The sequence below is a fragment of the Talpa occidentalis genome, unplaced genomic scaffold, assembly GCF_014898055.3.
Source record: "Talpa occidentalis isolate TD23 unplaced genomic scaffold, MPIMG_talOcc4v2.1 talOcc4.4, whole genome shotgun sequence".
Taxonomy (NCBI): domain Eukaryota; kingdom Metazoa; phylum Chordata; class Mammalia; order Eulipotyphla; family Talpidae; genus Talpa; species Talpa occidentalis.
Window position 1 is genome coordinate 45,568,627 of NW_023604295.1, and position 22,795 is coordinate 45,591,421.

General features: G+C 35.2%; 1 protein-coding gene across 3 annotated transcripts in view; it reads right to left on the bottom strand.

The window, feature by feature from the left end:
* The window catches only part of STXBP5L (syntaxin binding protein 5L), a 190,429-nt gene that overhangs the window by 3,010 nt on the left and 164,624 nt on the right, over nt 1–22,795 (bottom strand). For all 3 annotated transcript variants that reach the window (XM_054700531.1, XM_054700530.1, XM_037525474.2), the window contains 5 exons: nt 19,015–19,185; nt 16,744–16,983; nt 5,582–5,942; nt 3,046–3,211; nt 570–681 (listed from right to left, as the gene is read on the bottom strand). In XM_054700531.1, the coding sequence (XP_054556506.1) occupies nt 570–681; nt 3,046–3,211; nt 5,582–5,942; nt 16,744–16,983; nt 19,015–19,185 (1,050 nt within the window). The remainder of the gene's footprint in view (nt 1–569; nt 682–3,045; nt 3,212–5,581; nt 5,943–16,743; nt 16,984–19,014; nt 19,186–22,795) is intronic.

The window sequence follows — 22,795 nt, forward strand, 5'->3', positions numbered from 1 at the left end:
TTGTATGGAGGCATCTAGATATTTTGCATAGTTAAAATATCAAGAAAAAAGGAGTATTGATCTGCAAGACCAAACAGCAATGAGCTATTCTGGAAAATGTATTCTTTGCTCTGAAAATATTCCCTAGTATCTTTCTACGGCTTTTTGATTATTGTTCATCAAAGTGTCACAGGAATATTTTTGAAGTAATTTATTCTGTAGCATGAATAAGCCTCACATCCTGAATAAAGAATATTTCTCAATGGTTAAAGGAAAGCTGATTAAAAAATATTTCCCCCCAATTTCAGTAACTGAATGTCTTCATGCTGACTTGTAACTGTAATGTATATGCAAATGATACATTAATTAGCTTACTCCTTATTTGTATGAATAACATGCAGTATTTTTGTTAAATTGTTTCCTAATATGAAGTGACCAATTTTATATTTGGTTAACAAAAATGATTTTTATGCTATAGAAGGGAAAAAAACCTAATGGAGAATTTGAGATTGAGATCACATATTACATTAAGTTAAGAGAGAGGTGTTTTCTATTTTGTGATCCAGTTTTATAATCAGGAATTTACTTACAGAGCTCTTCCCTGTCAAACGTTTGTCCACTTCCACCGAACAGTCCCTTGAGAAAGCCCCTGTTTTGAGCTTCTGGAGTCTCTATGGGAGTAAACAAATCTCCTAGCATGTCCTGTTCCAAATTCAAACAAGAAAGCATTAGCACCACTAAAAGTAAACAGATAAAAAGATAATACTGTGGTTATGTTAAGAGAATATCGTGAAAAGACAATATGCTCCCAGTGATTTTTCCAGTGATTTTTCCTTTGTTCCCAATTCTTACCTCTGGCATTTTCTTTTTCTCTGTTTGCTTACCTTCTCCAGTAACTGATATAAAATTTTCGTTTTTCTATCTTTTCCTCTCCCCTGTGTAATTAGAAAGCTTGGGAAGCTAATGGACTCCCCCTAGGATTAATTTCCACCTGATCATTGGCTACAATCTAGACTTCTGATTCTTTTTCAGTTATCATAGCCCCTTTCCTATCCTCACTCCCTTTCCTGAGCTGCATATGGATCAATTTTTTATCAAGTACAAAATTATGAAACGGCCAAAGATAATTTAAATGAGTCAAAATAGGCAGATCTCATGGTGAGATGCAGTGTTCTCAATGTCTGATGTACTTTAAAAGGAGTGAAGAAAGAGCCTGTTAGAAATATGATGCTCAGGCTTTCTTGCACACATAATAAATCAGAATCTACTTAGAGACGCTCTGGTTATTGAGAATTTTAACTTGCTCTCTGGGTTTTTCCAAAGCAGACCAAAGTTTGAGGATCATTGGAACATCAACAAAAGCCAGGAGATCTGTCACCTAATAACATTGTCATGACAGTGCAGCATGATTTTGTTTTCATTTCCCCTCTCCCCTCTACTCTCCAGCCCTGTTCTTTTCCCCCCGAATTCTTTTTTTTGGAAATCGCAGCACCCACTACTTAGTTCTTAAAGAGAGAAACCTGGGAATAATTATTAATTTCTTCCTTTCCCTCACTCCTACATTAACTAACCCTCTAACCCAACTGATTATAACTAATTTATCTATTATACTAACTTTCTCCATCCTCACTGTTGACTGCTTTACTTTAAGCCATTGTTATTTTTGGTCTTACTTATTTAAAAAACACTATTGTTCTTCCTACCTTCAATCTTAATTCCTCGAAACCAGTCAACATACTATAACCAGATGCATTTATTTTGCTTTAATTTGCTTTAAACAAATTTGCTAAACCTCTTCAATGATTTCACTGTCCTTTGAATAAATGCCAGTTTCCTTAAGGCAGTTATAAATTTCTTGAAGATCTGTTCTTTACAGATTCTCCAGCAACATTCTCCATTCTTTGCACTTCCTAACTTTGTACTTTGATGGCAACTTCCTGGACCCCTTGACTCTTGCATGCTGCTACTTCTGTTGAGAATATTATTACCTTTCCACCTCCAGACATCCTTTCAAATGGCTAACTCCTACTCACTCTTCCAATCCTTCTCTAACAACTCCTTCCTTCTGGTCCATCAGCCCCCTAACAATCTCCCCAGCACTGGTACAACCTTGTATACTAGCATTTTCCACAGAGTATTGTGTTTTCTATTTACTTATCTCTTTCCACACTAGCAGGTAGGGACTTTCTTGTTTATAATTATATTCCTAGAGCTTGGACAATTACCAGCATAATAGTAAAGCTCAATATGTGTTTGTTGAGTAATAATAATAGAATTTATTATTTATTTAAAAACCTGCCTATGTCCCAGTCACTCTGCTCAGTACTTTACGAGTTCTTAATTCTCACAACAATGTTTCAAGGTAGAACATACAGGTAGCTTTAACAAAGTCATACAAGGACAAAATACAACTTAAATAGCTCAGAGCTTTTACTCTTAAACTATTACTATAATGCATTGGTTTTAATTTTCTTCTAAAATGAATGGGTTGAACTTATTGAATCTGTAAGATGTTCTTTTAAAATTTTGTCATCATTTTTACTTAACTAAGTTTAGATATGGTTTTATATTTACTCTGTTCCTAAACTCTGCTTCCTGCTGTGATCAAAGACAAATGCCCAATTTTAACTATAGGATATGTATTTATTTTGTATGGATCGTAATCAAAATTAGGGTTTCTTTTCAAAAGTACATGAACTCCCTGAGTTTTTGTGTGTATATAACATATTCCCCCCCTTGAAGGGAGAGTTTATAATCTTGCAGAGAATTCCCCATAGGCAAAAAAATAAAAAACTAAAACAATAATAAATAAGTAACAAAAGTTATGCATTAATATGCATGATCTTCATAACTCTATTTTTTCCTGTTGAGTAATAATAAGCGCTTTTACCTAGAACCACACAAGAGGGGCTTGCCAGGGTCACATGATGGACATATTCAAAACATATTCTAGGGAAGTCATATTTATTATCTGATCCAATCATATTGTAGCTTTTAGACATCTTGCTCATTCTCTTTCTTTTCACAGCCATGTCCAATATTTATTCATTAATGTGCCTGACCTACCTGTAGATTATCACACATCTCTTGGCTATATGTTAACCGTTGAATTTCAGTAGGAGAGACGAGGTATAATGCCTGTCCTTCATTGGTAAAGCAAAATGTCCGTGCTATCCTCATGTCTGTCAGTGGCAAATAATTAACATCCAACATTGGGCGAAGACTAGGAAGGCTGAATGGAAAAAAGCAAATTCATATTCCATATTCAACTTGTTAGAACATTTTAATTTTTCTGCATAAAGTTTTAATTTCCCTGTAAAAAATTATAAATCCTTACAAAAACCAATAATTTTTGTACCACTATTTTATGTGTTTTTTTCAGTAAGTAAATGTGAAGTATTTACTTCATAATTATGCCTTCAGTGCAGATGCCTTCAGTCAGAGGTAATTTTTATTTTATGTGTAAAGAGAGAGTAAAGGGATGGGGAGCAAACCACTCCATTTCTAGCTATATGCTTATTCTGATGTTGTAGCTAATGATTTTGCTTAAGTATTTATCAGAATGTTCCTTTGGATACTGTCAGTAGAGCCAGTTTTACAAACCACTGAAGAAAACCACTCATAATGCTTTTAAATCACACCTCTCATTTAGCCAAAAGAAGAAAAATAAACTTTTAATTAAATCTCATGCTTTGAAAGACTTTGCCTGATTCTAGTGTGCACAACAATTTTAAATTATCCCAGACCATTAAACCAGCACCTTGAAAACATAGGCAGATTTTTCTTATCAAAGTAGTTTGTAACTAACAAAGCTCTAGAACCTAACCATATAAAATAGGACCTAAAACCTGTGCTACTGGAATAAGCTTTTCATGAGATTCTAGCACTGTGCTGTCTAAAAGGATAACCACTAGTCACATGTGACTACTGAGCAGCTGGCATGTGGCTTGTCTGAATTAAGATGTTCTGTAAGTGTAAATCATATACTAGATTTCAAAGGCTTACTATGAAAAAAAGAATAGGATTTTGAGAGATTACTGATGGTCATTCCAGTCTTGCTTGAAAATGATGAATTAACTCCTAGACATGCCTTATTTTTGAGGGGAAAAGAGAGTGTATTTTCATGTGTGCATGTGTATCATTCTTCCCTAAACTTGAATTTACTCACTCAAATTTTTTCCTTTAAGGACATTACATTTTTAATGCCACAATTCAGATTTTAGCTTGAAAATGATTACTTACCCTGATTTTGCAAATTTTCAGTGTGTCTTGATGATCTCAATTACTGCCACAAATTTTACTAATGTATTTACATAAATGACTTCCAAAGCTGGATCTGCCTCCCATATTTTTTCAGACCTGAAATTCCCTGCTAAACTTCTGCAGATGGCTTATAAGCACCTCAAATTTCAGTTATAGATTCAACTATCTCATAATTTTCAACTCTGGGGACTTAGTTTGTGACTAGATGATTCAACCTTACACATCCTCTGTTGGAATATACATGTTCTGTGTACTGTAGAACTTGCATATTTGTCTTATCTCCCAGGATGATACTTAACTGTCTTAGTGATTTTTGGAATTAGGTGAGGTTTTAAAGTAAATAACAGTGACTCACGTATACTATAAAAGTTTGTTGAATTTATAAAATTGTTAGGTAATTATTTTTGTGTTTCACAAATTTTATTGAAACTCACTAAGAGCATAATGATATCTCTCAGCTGATACCTTATTATTAGGTTTGTCAAAAGGTACAGACTTCCACTTATAAGATGAATATGTTCTGAGTTGTAATGTACAGTGTGGTGGCTAGAGTTAACGATACATCACTGTATGCCTGAAAGGTGCTAGGAGAGTAGATATTAACAATTCTCACATAGCACACAAAAAATAGTAACTATGTGAGTGATGTTTGTGTTAATTAACCTTATGTGGTAATCATTTTGTAATATATACATATATCAAATCATCACATTATACACCTTCGACTTGGACACTGCTATGTGTTAATTATATCTCAAGAATACTGTAAAAGAAAATATCTGATGACTTCCAGTACACTATTCAGTGCTGGCCTCAGTTTTTCCTGGACTTGCAACCTCAGGCAAATTTAAAATTTAGTTTATTAATATATAGAATTAAAGAATGCAAATAATACTTTATTTTCCTATGTCCCAGAGAAGCTATAAGGATAAAACTCTGTATGTAGAATTCTTATATGGACACAGTCAATGTAGCTGTTCATTTCTTTATAGGTTACTCATTTATATATTTCCAGGGTCTAGCAATGCATCTGGGAAATAATATATGATCAATAAGTGTATGTTGGATGAATATAAGTGACTAGAAAATTTCTCTTTCCTTAGATTCCTTGATGTCAATTAAAAATATTTAATTTACAATACAAAACATTTTTAGCAATAATAAAAGAAAAAAACCCAAAGCATCCTCAAATTGCTAAACAATAAAAACACCACAAACAATAAAACAATGATCTAAGGTTGCTCTTGATAACATTTTGCACATTACATATGTACTTTTCGGAACTCTACCTTGCTGGCACTGTTGCTATTATCAGATAACTTATAAAGAAGGCAAGTACCTCATTATCATGATATGCCCATTGGCACAAAAGCATGCCAAGCAGGCACTGTTACACATGACCACCACATCTGCTTGCAGTATAAAAGATGTCTCAGTGATGTTATGAACATAAAGGCAAGTCTGAGAAGGCAGTGAGAAGACTTTGGCTTGTTTTTCTGAGCAGATTATTGTATACTGATGATCTCCTATTTCTTGGGATGGAGAGGGGCAGTTCATGACTAGTTTCCGTTTCCCAGGTTTTTCATTTTCATCTATGTTGTTTGGATCCCTCCAAACTTCATATGGCGGTTGCATTAATCCGCCAGTTCGGTCCATACAGGAGAATGTTAGCACAGCTCCTTTCAATGAGAGGAATGTACCTATAAAAACAATTTCATGTCACTGGCATGTGAGACTCTTTCTAAAACAGCTGTTATTCAACCATAAACAATACATGTTTTATATTATGATAATTTATAGTCATAATGTTACTATCATAAATATAAATCAATAGATTTGTGAGCTCTTCAATTGTAATAACTTGGAATCATAGTGTTAGGCCTAAAGGAGCCTAAGACACCAATCCTCTTATTATATTAATGATAAAATGGAAGCCCAGAAAGACAATGAAACATATACTAAGTCACATAGCAAGTGAGGCTGGACTAGAGCTCAGGTTTTCTGACTCCTAATCCAGTATTCTTTTACTACACTATGCAGTTCCCTTAAAATTCTTTTTTAAAAAGCAAATTTAAGAAAACTTAAAATTTTTGTTATTGAAATAACTTCAACTGAAAATCATTATATCATTGGACTTCACTTATTTTGTAGATTCTGTCACTAGAAAGTGTTTTTTCTTCTTCTGAAATTGAACACTCAATAAAAACTGTGAATAAAATTCACTCAATAAAATTTCAACATCTAGCATCATGCTAGCAATTCTGATTGTATGAAAGAAAACTATCTTTGGCTGTTAGCTAGATAATTCATCTTTATAAGAAAAGTTTACTCACCTGGCTTCTCCAAGGCTGAATATCCATGCCAGATTATTACCTTTGGATGATTTTTACCAGTCCTAGAGGACTATAAAATTTAGAAGGACTATACAATTTAAGGATTGATTTATCTTTGCACATTTCCAGATTCCCTCCTAAGAATGCCCCATTCAGACTTTGTTTCCCCTTTGTCCTTTGATATCACAGAGGGGATGTGAGGGGCTTAACCTGGACTGATATGCCTCAAGAGTGTACATGTGTCAGAAACTTGAAAAGGGAAGGGTGATGTATTAAAATGCATACCATTTAGAAAGTTACTCTATTTAGAAATTAAAATACTTAAAATTTTCAAATTGAAAATAACACAATTTGAGGATTTAATATCTCTGTGTTATTAAATCAACTTTCAAACTTAGCTTATAAAACTAAAAAATCCTTCCAAAAAATCTAAAAAGTCCTACTTTGCTCTGAGGGTGCAGATTTAAAAGTACAGCTCTCCCAACCTGCCATGAAGAAAAATTAATGCCCAAAGCTATGAATAATTTAATTACAATTCATCTATTCCATTTTATATAACCGCACTCCCATTACTACCTACCATGGGAAGACATTCTGATTATAAATATCTTAGCATCCTCAATTTAGAGATAGTCTAAGGTGGGTTTAAAGGGTAAGAATTCTCCCTTTTGGAAACCACTTTACTTATATCTTTATCTTACTTTTACTCATATACTGTCAGCTACGTTAGCCAAAATAGTTTCTCAGCTGTGCTAACCAAAATAGCTGTTTTATTTTCTATTTTATAGTAAAAAATGCTTTTATTACATTCTGCTCACTAGGCTTACACAGGGTTTAACTTTCCCCAACAATGTATTATTGATCTTTGTCTTTCTATAGTGTTTCCCAACTTACAAAAAGAAAAACTTAAATTTAAGGGCTTATATAGATAATAAAATCTACATATAGTAAAAAATTGACCACACAAGTAACTAGGTCTTTTCTCTTAAAAGAGGTCTTACTGGCTGTAAACATACCTTACTGTAGCTTTCCAAATCACCAGCCATCCCCACTACAACCTTCATTCATTCAATCAAGAAATGTTTATTGAGGGCTTACAGTGTGTTCTGGTCTCTGTTTCAAGCATAGGTGATATAACAGTAAATAAAGGAGACAAAGATCCCTGCCTGTATAGAACTTTCTATGTTAGAGCTAGACAATACATATAATAAATAAGTAAAACATAGGAGATATTAGGCAGTAATAATTACTAAGGAAAATATAAAGCAGAAAGGGGGGTAGGGATAGATACACTTGTAAAAAGGTGTAAATTTTAAATAGAGTAGAGGTGTTAGTTTAAGAATAAATGGTTGTGCCTCTCTTGCTAAGTTGAAGCCCTTACCCCACACCCGTCCTCCACCAGTGTAGATGTACTTAGAGATGGGCCTCTAAGGAAGTGATTAACTTTAAATGAGATTGTAAAGTTGGGCCCTGATTTGATAGAATTAGTGTTCTTATAAAAAGGGACACCAGAGGGAAACTCCCCCACCTCCAACCCCCAGAAGAAGGCCATGTAAATATACAGTGAGAAGGTAACTGCCTAAACTCAAGAAGGGAGTTACCACCGGATCCCAACCCTGCTGGCACATTGATGTGGAATTTCTAGTCTCCAGAAGTGTGAGAAAATAAATTTCTGACATTGAGCCTGTGATATTTTGTTATGGCAGCCTAGAGGGGTGGCCTCTTTGGAATCATACTGTGAGAATTAGGGCTCAGGAAACCAGCACTACATACTGATATTCTGGTTAGTAAATTATCCCTCTTCTCTGATTCAGAAGGCTCATGTCCTCCATGAAAATCCATGAAAATGGCAACCTAACTTTATTAGATTGCAAGTAGAGCAAAATCTCAAACTCTTTACAGATCTTGACTTAATATAATTTAAAGAAAAATTTAAAATTTATTTTTGCATAGAAGAATTGGGGTGTAGGCCAGAGGTGGGGGGTATGTGAGAGGATTCACCAGAGACAGTGGGGAGCAGAACAGGCAGATCTACTGAAATACACAGCTGAGGGAAGCAGCAGGCAAGACAGGAGAGGTCTGCTGTGCCATATGTGGATTAGCTCCCCGGCCTTGGGTCGAACTCGCCATTGCGCTAAGACATATCCCCTAGGCAACCAATTATATTATAATATAACATAATTGCATTTAACAGGATCACTTTTCTTGCAAGGCACACCCTAAAGGGGGTCAAGGTTGTGAAAAAGGAGAATAGTAAAGAGGTTCGTGCAATAATCCAGATTAGAATTGAATACAGGCTTGTTCCAACCAGGTTCTAAGAGCAGAGGTGGTAAGAAATGGTCAGAATCTGCGTATATCATAAAGACCAAGTAAACAAAATTTGCTGATAAGTTAAACTTAGAATGTAAAAGGAACATGATAGTCATGGTTGATTCCTATATTTTTGACCTGAGAAACTGGAAGGATGAAATTTCCATTAGTTGATGTGGCAAAGACTATGGGAAAAAGGAAAGGAATTTAATAAGCACTCAGATTTGAACTTATTACCTTTGAGATGCTTATAAGACATTCACTGGATGTCAAAGAACTGGATATCTATGTCAGCAATTTGGGGATAAGAAAAGACCATCGATACAGATATAGATCCTCAGATTATAAGTGGCATTTAGGTCATAAGCCTTGCTGATTTCACTTAGGGCTTGAATATGAATAGAAAACAGAAAAGGCTCAAGGAGTCAGTCTTGGGACATTTTGATGTTTGAAGTGCAACAAAATAAGGAGGAAACAGTAAAGAGGACCAAAAAGGAATGGGCAGAATGGTAGGAAGAAAACCAGATAAATTAAGTGTTCTGGAAGCCAAGTGAAGCATTTTAAGGTAGGGACAATGGCAAACTGTAAAACATGTTGCTGACCTGTCAAGTAAGATGTGGCGGTGTGAGAATTGACTGCTGGATTTAGCAGTGAGGTCTGTGGTGATCCTTTTTGTTGATTTGTGTGGGATAGCATGATTAGAATGGGCTCGAGAGAGAATGAAAGAATAAAATTGGAAATAGTGAATATATAACAAACGTTTCAAGCAATTTTGTATTAAAGAAAAAAGTGCAATGGACAATTATTGAACAAAAAGAGGGATTTTCTCTTATTTGGATAAAAAGCACCATGTTTGTATGCTCATATAATAAAAATATTTATCTAATTACCTATAGTATGTAAATATAATAACTTAGTTATCTAACAGAAATAGGAAAAATTGCTCGATTGACTTTCTTGAGTAGGTGAAAGAGGGTAGAATATAGTACACAAGTAGAGAATTTGGTCAAGTTAGACGCTTACACAGTTTAGTCATAATCATGGGAGAAATGTAGACGCCATGGAGGCAGAGGCTGATAGGCTGGTAGATGTGGTGCAGCTGTTGAAATTTGCTTCAGTTTTCTCAGTGAAAAGATACAGTCATTAGCTGAGATTGAAAACAGCAGAAAAAGCATTGGAGGTTGAGGAGAGTGGAGAGAACATGCAATTGTTCAAGGGGGTGGGAAAGAGGAATAGGGAAATAAAGTATAACTACCCAGCAACACAGGACCCCTTTTGAGGTTTTTGATGATTTATCTTAAAGTGAGTCTATTTAGTGCAATCATGTATTTTTTTCCATTCAAATTCAGTTACACAGGTATAGAAATAAACTGGAATTAAATTTAACCAGAATAAACAGGTGTGATACTCTGATTTATAATAAACATATTTTTGGTCTTTATCTCCATTTCTGGCACAGAGCCCTTTGCATTTCTTTCCCGAGGAGAGGTTCTTAGGTGTCTTTAGTTATGTTAATGAGGTAACTATGGGCATCACCTGAGGATGGACTGGTTGCCATGGGAACCAACGAGTTTAAAGGAGTAACTTTCAGGCCCAACTTCCAGAGAGGGGGTGGGGTGATGTGGGCTGGAGATTGAGCTCTACAGCCAATGACCAATTAAGCATGATGCATATGTAATGACGCCTCCATTAAAAACCCCAAAAGGAGGCTCTTGGAGGGCTTCCTGGTCGGTGGACAGGTGGAGCTGTTAGGACACTGGAGTGCCTGGAGAGGACATGGACTCTGCCCTTCGCATCTCTTCCATCTGGATATTCATCTGTATCCATTGTAATGAGCTGCTAAACTGTAAGTAAACCATTTTCTTGAGTTCTATGCGCTGCTCTAGCAAATTGAACCTAAGGAGGAGTTGTGGGAACATCAGATTTATAACTAATTGGTGAAATGTACTGGTAACAAAGTTGACTTTCAGTTGGCCTCTGAGGGGTGTGTGTGTGTGTGTGTGTGTTTGTGTTTGTTTTGTGGGACTAAACCTTTAACCTGTGGGTTCTGATGCTCTGTCCCAGTACACACAGTTGGAGAAGAGTTAACTTGCAAGGACATTCAGCTGGAGTTGCAGAGAATTGCTTGTTGTGTGGAAAATCTGCACACACATTTGGTATCAGAAGTGTGAGTGTGCCAATTGTGTGAAAGTAGATATATACAGAAAGAAGGACTGGATTTTACCCACTAGGAATGAAGATTTTAGGCTTTTTCCACTCTGGCAAGTAAAGTCGCACTGGGTAGATCAGTATCACCTGGGAGTGAATCCTCAGCCACTACCCAGGGAATGGGCCCAATAATCTGTTGTAACAAAGCCTCAAGGTAATTCTGAGTGGTAGAATGGATACTTTCCAGGTGACTTCCTACTCTAAAGTTCAGTGATTCATTGCACTTTAAATGCCTGTATCATTGGTTAGAATTTGTTGTCGAGACAACCAAGGTAAACTAGTGTGAAAAGTTTCCTTAAAAAAGACAGATGTGCTTTTTTTTTGTTGGGAAGTTTTTAATCACCGATTAAATCTCATTAGCTATAGTTCTTTTCAGACTTCTATTCATGATTCAATCTGGGTAGGTTGTATGTTCTAGGAATTTATTCCTTCTTGGTTGTCCAGTTTGTTGGTGTATTATGGCAGTTTGAAGATATTTTTTATTTCTGTGGTATCAGTTGTAATGTCTTTTATTTCTGATTTTGAGTATGTTGATTTTTTTGAACTATATTCTTGTATTTGTTTTTATTTTTTTTTTTTTTTTTTTATTTTTTTTATTTATTTATTTTTTTTTTATATAGAGGCATGCTTTATTTATTTGTTTGCTGGTTTCTTTGTTTGTTTTGTTTATACATGCACTGGGTACAGTCAGAAGCGCGGGAGGGCGAGAGAATTCACCAGAGCCAGAGCGGGGAGCAGAGCAGGCAGAAGGACCGAAGTACACTGCTGAGGGGAGCAGCGGGCGGCAGGAGAGGTCTGCGCGCCATGTGGGACCCTCCTCCGGTGGCCGGGGAGCAGCCGGGGATCGAACCGGCGCCGCAGAGGCCGCGCGCAGCTTCGCAACCCAGCGCTCAACCGCTGCGCCACCGGGGAGGCCCTTGTATTTGTTTTTAATAGCAGTTTGTAAGAGATATAATGCATGAATCTCACATATGTTTGAAATGTATAGATCTTATATTGTAATATTTTAATACAACAGTTTCTCTTCAAGGTTGAGATTTGAGTACAACTTGTATTCTCATTTTAACTAAATGATTGATTGCCAGAGCAAGCCTACTAACTAGTTTCATATTATATCTGTGAACTAATATGTGGCAGTATATTAACCTATTTTCAGATTTGCATAAATTATTTATCAGTGAGTTGGACTTGAAAGGGGTTGGATGTAGCAAATAAGTGACTTCTGAGTGGGTTTGGAAAATTCTAGAGTAGAGGATGTATGTCTAGGAGATATTTCTGTCAGAATGCAAAAGACAACACAATACTGGAAGAAAAAGGATAGTAAATAAAGGGGAGAAGATCATCTTTGGGATACTTTTGCACTGTTTTAATGTTGAGAACATAAAAATATGAAAATAAAAATGTCTGTTTACATAATAAACTGAATTAGTAAATTAAAATATTTTTAATATATAATGGCAGCAAAATCTGTAGAGAATATGTGATAAACCCATTTCCATAGTCTTTACCTGTTAACATTTAAAATTTTTCCCTGCCAGACTTTAACTCAGAAATCATACACACTTACTACTACCACTACCTCCAACGCTTTAAAGCTACAAGCCCCAAGTGTAGACAATTGGGCTAATGAGACCTTGTAAACAACTGTACTTGCTCTTTGTTTAGGTTGAGAAATATAGCACCTTGTTGGCAGGTTAGTGGTTGATGGTATTGATAATATTTAATGGAATTAATTTGGAGATGATAGCTTTTTTACTTCCTTTTCATTTCCCAAGGTTTCATTAGTATAAACTGTGTGGATGTTTCCCATGTTGACTCTCCCTAAATTTATTAATCTGCATTTGCCTTCTTCCTATCTTACACATAGTCATTTAGGTGTGCCCAGCACCATTCTGGAGGCAGAAACAGATTTCTTGTGAAGCTAATGAAGCTTAAACTTCAGGGCCTTCACTACTGGCATTGACGCCAAGCTCACATATAATGTGTTCATATGTTCATGCGTTTTTATTAAATCTGTGAAACTAAAATATTTTAACTACAGTTAAAACTGCTTTCCTTTTTCACTTTAATTTTTCTCCAGCTAGGTGACATTGTATTGGACAGAAAAAAATTCTGGACAAGGGAAATTGAGATGGGGATCATTTAGTTTGGGTTTAATGAGATCTATAAATAGGTGGTTCTTAGTCACCACCATGTCTAGGTTATTGCAAGCTTTGCAGGTACACAAATAGCTCTTTGGAAAATTCCTATGACCCTGAAGGAACTCATGAAAATGCAGGGCTGGAGGTCATCTTATAATGTTCCAACATTAGAAATACGTAGATGATGTGGAACACACAAGATAGGAAATTTGAACTGTATGGAACCAAAAGCTTGTCCATAGATTCTCCCAGTCTTACAGTTCACACAAGAAACTTGGTACTTGTTTTCCTAAATTTAGTAACAAACAAAAATTTGTATTATATTTACCAGTGATACCTAATTGACAAATGAGAAAGTGAGAAAAGAGAAGTGAGGAAATAAGACCGGCTGGACCTGGGAGCTGGTGCTGAAAAGTAGCAGAAAATAACATGGTAGAGAAGGACTGACCTTGGAGAGATCATTTATTTATTAAGTAACAGCTTGAAAGATATCAGAGAATATGGGGCATGGAAATTAGGTGATGAAAATAATACTAGAGTAATACCAGTATGGAGGCAGTGAGTAGAAAGTCAGAAAAGAACTGGGTTTTTTAATCTTTAGTTCATTTTTTGATTCCTACTAACTACTTTCTTTGTAAATTTGTATACCCTTGCAAATATAAAGGAACATTTTAAAATCTTTCCTTACATAGTCTTGAATTTTTCCATGTAGTTCTCTCTCACAATTTTCTGTACATTTTCTTTATATCCTTTTTTATTTGAAGTATTCTTTACAATTTTTATATTACTTTTCATATTTATATATACATGTAAATATATAGTTAGTGATTTTTTTTTGACAATAGACATGCAGCAGGGATTTGGACAAGTCATGACTTTCTAAAAGTCTTTAGTTCTGTGTGCTTAGAAAGCTATTCCGAAGAATATAGTAAATATAAATCTGGTGAGATTAAAATTTTCTTTTATTTTTTATTGAGGTAGCATTGGCTTACATTATCGTTAGTATTTTGGAAGTATAGGATACCCCCTGCCCTCAGTATCACCACCAGAGTTGCACCCTTTACCAAATTGCCTATGGCAATTATACCACCTGTCATTGTTCTCCATTTCCTCTTTGTTCTCACCCCTGCCCCAACCTCTCCCTCTCTGGAAGTTTAAGTTCTGTAGTCAGCTTTCAAGGGTTAGTTTTTACATTTGTCTTTATTTGACTGAAGTGATAGAAGTTGTTTAGATAGTATCACTGAACTATTAACAGAAATGGGGAATTGTCAAGCAGAATTTTCATTCTCCTTCCTCTGTTTTTGATTTTTTTTTTAATATTATTTATGCATACAAGAGCTGGGGTACAGGCCAGAGGTGTGGGGGTTGAGAGGATTCACCAGAGACAGAGTGGGGAGCAGAACAGCAGACTGACCCAAGTACACTGCTGAGGGGAGCAGTGGACGAGTCAGGAGAGGTCTGCTACTCCTTGTGGGTTGTTTTGTTCCCCTGGCTGTCTGGGGATTAAACTCCTGCTGCAGAGGCTGCAGACAGCTTCATAGGTTACGTTTTAATCCCTTGTGCCACCAGGGAGGCTCTTGATTTTTTTTCTTTTTTTTCTTTTTTTCAATATAAAATCAAAATTTTAAGAATTGTTGGGGGGGAGAAGCGTATTGCATACTGTTGTTTGCATACATATTGTTTTTGTGCTGAAAAAATATCCACTAACATAGGATATCTTTTCCAACTCCCTAACATGATTTATAAAGCCCTCTAGTCTCCCTGCCCACTTTTCCTTGCCACACATCTAGCACCATTCTGTCTCTAGGCTCTAGCTGCACTCTTTCTTAACTGCAAGGCAGCAGGACTATGCACTCCCACTTCAGATAACTCCTTTCTTAGAGCATTCTTCCCAAATCATCCTCCCATGCTGTCACAGTAGTCTTTATTTTCCTTATTGTAATTTTTGGTTTACTTTTGTTCTTCCCTACAAATATCCCAGCACAAGGATCACCATTGTATTCACAATGCCTAATTCAGTAGTGTGGATATAGTGAATGTTTGTTGACTGAAGGGACGAATAAATTTCAAAATGAATTGTACTCAACTTTAAGGAAATTACTAGGCTTGGATGTATTTTCCTTGACCAACCGCTAAAATGCTACTTCACAAAGTCTTACAGGGAAAAAAAATGCATTTAGAACCTTAGAGCCTATTACCCACCTCAGCACCGAAAATGAAAGAGGGAAACACCTCCAATACCAAACTTGTTTTCATGTCTTCTATAACTGAGAAATAGGGCAGAGCAGTAGAGCTGATATGGGATAGATACTAAATATTGGAAAGAGGATAAAAGTTGGGAATCTGGGAGTTAGCTATGATGGAGGAACTGACAAAACAATATCGTCTTTTTTTTTTTTTACTGTCCTAAATTATGGTCAACTATAAAACAGATCTGCATCCAGTCTCATAGTTTTGTCTTTTATGAGTATATCTTTTAATTAATACTTTCTTTTTTAAAATTTTAAATATGGGGTTACATTTTTTAAAGAACAATTGTAGATTTACAGAAAATTAAACAGTTTCCAATGCCCCTTTTATGCTTTCATCTAGTGTCAACATCTTACATTAGTATGGTACATTTGTTATAGTAGGTGAATTGAGATTGATATTAACTAAAGTCTTAAAAGAATGAGAAAATAATGTGGAAACTTCTTGTTATATCTCTTTAAATGAAAAGAAAAAGTTTGCAAATATTTACAAATCAGTTACCAAAACGTTAAGTTAAATCTGTACTTATTTTTAATCTTGCCATCATTTTTTGGTCTAAGTCTTCTTGCTAAGGATGACAAAGAACTTTCCAGAAATATTGAGAGGTCTGTTAAATTAGTTCCAGAGACTACTTTTTGCTGTGCTTGTAACACAGAAAACCACATTTATTGGAATATCTCTTATTAGAAAGTTGTCTTTGACTTATGGTTGTAAACCTGTGTGTACAGAAGTTTTACTTTCCCTTTAAACTTGTTAGGAGTGCCTGGCACATATTAGGCATTTAAGACCTATAACAACTTACTGAGTTAAATAATGAATGCATTAACACTTAATAACTCATTATGATCTCACCAATCTGGCTCTAACTCAATCTGGTGATGCTACTTCAAGTAAGACCACTTTGTTTAATCATTCTGAGTTCCTTAAAGATGATGTATAAGTACTTAGAGGCTCTGATGCAGCAAGGAACATTGGAGAAATGCTTCAATTTATTTCTAAAAAAATTAACTTTTGCATTAAGGTTTTCCTCAGTGCTTAACACACACTTATTTTCCAATGTCGTGTTTAGGTTGGAAGGTCAATAGTTACACAGAGATGATTATTTCATACTGAAGGAAATATAAGTTGTAATATAGCAAATGACTTACTTCTTGGTAGTTCTAAACACAATATTTATAATCTTTGTTCTGAATGTTTATAGACCTTGCAAATTAATGTCTAATTTGAAAAAGTAGCAATGAGGGAATAAAAACTCTTACCACTTGGCAATACCATGACTGGCTCTGTAAATCTTTGTTCATCTGCTGAAGGTAGATTTAGGGAGAGGATTAACACCATTCCCAGACTAGTTCCAACAAACAAACAAGGAGTGATGGTGGAATCATTTTTTCGAGAAAAGGACTCCATGAAGTATAGTGCTGTAATTGCTTCTTTAGAATCTTTGTCAATACTGGAGATGCTAGAACTTCTAGAGCGATTATAAGAATTTTCTCGGCTTTCTATGGAAATTTAAAAAACAAAAATGACATGTTAGTGTGTTTCCAGAAAAAGTAAAATCAGATTTAACATATGAAAACTAAAATTATGTGGATAAGGTGAATTTGCTCTTTATTAACTGATCTGGAAAGCAGCTGATCCAGTTACCAGCTTATTTTGAAGTTGGAAAGACTCAAGTCCAAAAGTATAAATCATAAATTTAGGCAGAGATGGACCAGAACTGGAGTTTCCAGAGTTCCAGTTCATCATTTTTTCTCTACCTTACCTTTCAAGTTAAATGGAAATCTCTAATCTGAAAAAAATTTTTTTAGTCTAAATAGTGAAGGTTAATTGTGCCTCACTCCCATCTCTCTATTGTTGAAATGAGATTTCTTAGCAATTCCCACTTAATGACAACATTGTGTCTGCTTACCGGAAGAGTAACATGTTTTGTGGCAAATACATTTCCCTAACACAATTTTTGGTTTAACTATATCTGGAGTAATTATAGTTATAAAAATTGAGCTATTTGCCAAGGCCAAAGAACAAGTGTTATCTTCCTGAATTAATTTCAAACTGCCTATTTTTAATTCTAATCCAGTCCTAATTTTGCCAGAGGACAAATAAGAAGTTGTACAGGATGCCATCCTAGTAGCAGTGGTAATCTTGCTAGAGAGTTTCAGCCCACTTACAGGAAACAGGGTAGTTTTAGGTTCTCCTACTCATCAATACTGGAACATGTGTATACTCCAAGTATAAACTCACCACTTCGGTTAAACAATATTAAGAAAGTTGTATTCTTAAAATCAGCCACTCTAGAGCACGAGTTCCTCATATTCCTCTTAGTCTTCTTTTCCTTTTGATAAGTACAAGTGTGACTATTTTTATATAAAGAGGCTAATTTCCTCAGATGATCCTTTTTCTGGGGTGAAATATAGTATTGAAATGAAATATAGTATTCCTCATTTTCTTCCTTTCTATCCCTTAGCAAGTTTATAAAAATAATTGCTACAGAATTTTGAGATGGCAGGGAGCTTGGATATCATCTATGCATTTTACAGATCTGGTGACTGATACATAGTTAAAATAGTTTTCCTAGAATCCAGGACAGGTTAGAGGCAGAAATGTTTAAAACTCAAAATTACCAACTCTCAATCCAATGATTGAGCTCTGCTTCTTTTAACCTTTACATTTTGCTTTTGTTAAAAAATTCCTAGTTATTAATTTACCAAAATGTTTCTATTTATGGTTTATCAACATTCAAAGGTGACTCATAGACACCTCGGAGAGGTAACATTGTATGTCAATGGACCAGATATAGTATGTCATAATATTAAAGAAACAGACTAAACAAATTTTATTGAAAAACATTTTCTGAAGAATAATTTAGATAATTACTATCATTTTTTTGAGGAGTGTTAATAGCACAGACACTATAGCAAATCTTCCTAAGATTATTTCTTCCTATTTCTCCCCCCAATTGGCAAAATTACAAGATTTCTTTTGTAAAAATTTTTTTTATTTTATTTTTTTTTCTTTTGTAAAAATTTTTGACCATCTACCTCTTGTGTTTTACTCTTTGTACCCATACTTTTTCCTAAATAAGCAAATAATCCTTCCTCTTTAAAAGCATGAAGATGAAGGTTATGAATTTTATATTTTAATATTTTGTCTTTTCCTTGGTCACTTTCACTTGACAGGAAATAGAGTTGCAAGATATTAAACAATTATGTACAGAGGGACACGTTAAGAGATTTACCACTGAGATGGAAAGAAACTGTTGCTGGGAGTGGAGAGAACAGAATAAGGCATACATCTCCCTTTTTATAGAGGAAGTGGGAACCTACCAATAAGAAGAACATTTAGGTCTCAGAGATGAAGCAGATGGTGTGATGATGAATGAAATTTGAGTAATGGCAACAGCCCTACCAGGTCCTCAGTTACTCATTGGCTAGAGTTGACTGGAATTTTTATATCTTTTACATCTGACCTCTATCCTTGTTACCCTGTTCAAGTTTTAATTGCATCCACAAAAATTGGTATTTTTAACCTACCTTCTGTTGTAACTGGTAATGAAATTTCCATGCAAGCAGCTGACTGTGCTTTTCGAAACGGTGGTCTTCCAGGACCCCAGCGATTTACTTTTGAAACATCAGCACTAGAAAGACGTTTTCCAGAACTGCAACTCTGAGAAGTTGGACTTGTGCAGTGTCCATTTACGTGATCTGTACCAAGAGGAAGACGGCAGCATAAATATCATAATTGAATCTTAATATAAGTGAATTCAAGAATGTAGAATAAAGGAAGAAAAATAAGCATTTCTTTTTGCTCAAACCAAATGAAGATAGCCAAGTCCTTGCTATTTTAAGAGTCACAGTTTCAGTAGTTAGCCAAAAATTTTATAAGATATTAAAATTCATTTTTTAAATTTTACTAGTTAACAGTTTGTATTAATGACAATATGAAATAGATGAATGGTGTTGAACTTTCTTTTGGATAATTTAACTATGCATCTATTTACATAAGTTTTAGGAGTACTTCAAGTGCATAAAGTTTAAAATACAGAATGGAAGCATCTTAATGTGCAGTTGAGAGTGGTTCTTAAGATTATTAACTCTGCAGCCAGACTGGGCTCAAATCCCAGTTCTACCATTTACTTGTACAAATTACTGAAGTTTTAATGCTTAAGTTTCCTCTTCTGTAAATGATCTACTTAATAGTATATTTTGTGATAATAGGTGTCAGATGCCAGAACACTTGCTGGTATGCGGTAAACTCTGGGCAAAAATTGTCACACTTATTCCTGAGTATTGAATCTGCTTTTGTCTGAGACAAAGTGTTCTTTTAGAGCTTGTGAGTTTAGCTTTATTATGTTATACATAGCCTTTCTGTATTGTAGAGTTTGAGAACTTAAAATTGTTCATTTCCTGGATTCCCTTGCAACAAGTACAAGGATGAGAATTAGGTTTCAGCTTTTAAATGCACTAGTGTTTTACTCTTTTTTAAAAGATGAAAATTAACTTATTGAATACTTAATGCCAGGCATTTTATATGCATTACTCATTTATTTGCAACAACCCTGTAAAGTAGGTGCTTCATTGGCTTGATTTTTACAGACAAGGAAACTCAAGTTCAAAAAAAGGGCTTCAGGAAATTGTGTAATGTTACATAAATAGTATTCATGGAAGTTTCACTGAGGTATAATCCATATATATAATTGTAAGATATTTAAAGTAGATATTGTGATTTGCTATACATACATTCTGTGAAAGGATTCCATCTTTTTATAAGAGCATTAAGTTCTACTCTAGCAATTTATATTTTATTACAGTTGTTAACTATAGTCATGTTTTACACAACAAGCGCCTTAAGTCTTCATCTTACAGCTGACAGTTTGTATCTTTTTATAAATCTTTCAGTGAGAAAACTTTCCAGGTTTAAGAAAACTGCTTATCCACTTAGACTGGCCACTTTTGTTTGTTACCCAGTTCAGTCAGTAATTATCACAAAGGTAACTGGGAAAAAGGCATATGCTACAAGTCAGCAAATTTATGAAGTTAAACAATTGTGGATAAAAAATAACACAGAAGAGTCACTTCTTGAACATAAAGAAATAAAAAAACTAGGAAGCTTTGCTGAACTAGAAATACCTGCAAAACAACTCATGCCCTGAAACACTCAGGGCCCTTGGCCAATGGAACTCAGCTCTGAAACAAAGACCAAATCAGAATCCACCTCAGATGCAACACAGTTTATGCCTCATCCCAAACTCATGGATCTCTGGCAGTCCAAGGCAGAAGATGTAGATATGTACAACACTAAGCTGAAATGGTCTGCATAGCTACAAGATGTATAAAGTTGCAAATAATGATTATAATACAGTTACAATAATGGTAACTGACACATATAACTTAAACCCAGTTTTCCCCTTACCTCTTCTAATGTATAGACCAACCACATGAGTTATTAAAACATAAACTGTGAACATGGTTCAAACAATATTAAATGACTGGGGAGGGCAGAGGTAGAGTAGAGGTAGAGTAGGATGCATCTGATGACTTTTAAGGGTGTTTATTAAAAAAAGAGTAAACACATACTGGTAAAACTAAAATATGAAAAAATATGTATGTGTATATATACACATTTAAACCCATATATTTGCTTTAGCTTTCCCGAATTAATGTCAGCTAAATTAGAATGGTTTGTGGAAGGGATGTATCATACACATCTCCCTTTTTATGTTTCACAGAGCTGGGATAAAAATATCGATATTTTATGGTCAAAAAGAAAAGTCAACCTGAAAAGGCAATATACTAAATAATTCCAACTATTTGACATTCTGGAAAAGGCAAACTATGGAAATAACAAAAATTTAGTGGATGCTGGGATTAAGGGGGAGGGAGTGAAGAATAAGTTGACAAAGATTTTTTTAGTGCAGTAAAACTGTTTTATATTATACTGTATTAAACTAAAATGGTGGATACATGTCAAAACACCAAGTATGAGTCCTCCTATAAACTATGGATTGTGGGTGATAATGATATCCTTTTTTTTTTTTTTTTCAAGATTTATTTATTTATTTATACAAGCACTGGGTACGGTCAGAAGTGCGGGAGGGTGAGAGCACCAGAGCCACAGCGGGGAGCAGAGCAGGCAGAAGGACCCAAGTACACTGCTGAGGGGAGCAGCAGGCGGCAGGAGAGGTCTGCACGCCATGCGGACCCTCCTCCGGTGGCTGGGGAGCAGCTGGGGATCAAACCGGCGCTGCAGAGGCTGCGGGCAGCTTCGCAACCCAGCGCTCAACCGCTGCGCCACCGGGGAGGCCTGATAATGATGTCTTAATATAGTTTCATCAATTATAACAAGTACACTAGTCTGATGGAGACTGTTAATAGTGGGGGACACTATGCATGTGTGGGGCCAGAGGGAATACAGCCTCTATACTTTCCACTCAATTTTGCTGTAAACCTAAACTTGCTCTAAAACATTAAAAAATTAAGTTACATTATTTTAAAAATGTATACAGAGCTCATGTATTTTTCACCCACTTTCCCCACCAGAAAAATCTTGCATAACTACAACTATAATTCAAAGTCAAAACCAAGAAGACGACATTTGTATAATTCAGAGCTTTGTCAGATTTTATCAGTTTTATATAGACTTATTTGTTTTGTGTGTATGTACATATAGATCTGTGTAATTTGTCATATATGAGGTGTGGGTAACTACCACTGCAATCAAGATGCAGAACTGTTACATCACCACAAGTATCTCCAGCATCACTCTTTTCAACCATATTACTCCTTGCCTTTCCCTTACATGTTCCATATTTTGACAAACACTAATCAGATTTACATCTCCAAAATTTTGTTATTTCAAAGTTGCAATATAAACGGATTAATTTTTAAGGTCAGTTTTCCCACATGCCCCACCTCAGCACAGCTCTCTTGAGATCCATACAAGTTATATATCAATATGGTCAGGCATTGTTACTGATGGGGATACAGTTTGAGAAATGCATTGTCAGGTGATTTTTGTCATTGTGTGAATGTCATAGAGTGTAATTACATAGACCTAGATGCTATCGCCTGCTACATACTGAGGCTCTGACTCTATTGTGTAGCCTTTTGGCAGGACCATTGTATATGTGGTCTATCATTGATGAAATGCCACTAATCATACATAATTGCTTTTTTGACACTAAATAGTATGCCATGGTATGATGTACAGTTCATTAAACCATTCACCATCTGAAGGACACTTGGGTTGTTTCTAATTTTTGGCTATTAAAATTAATGCTGCCAAAAACTTTATATATATATGTATATTTGAATG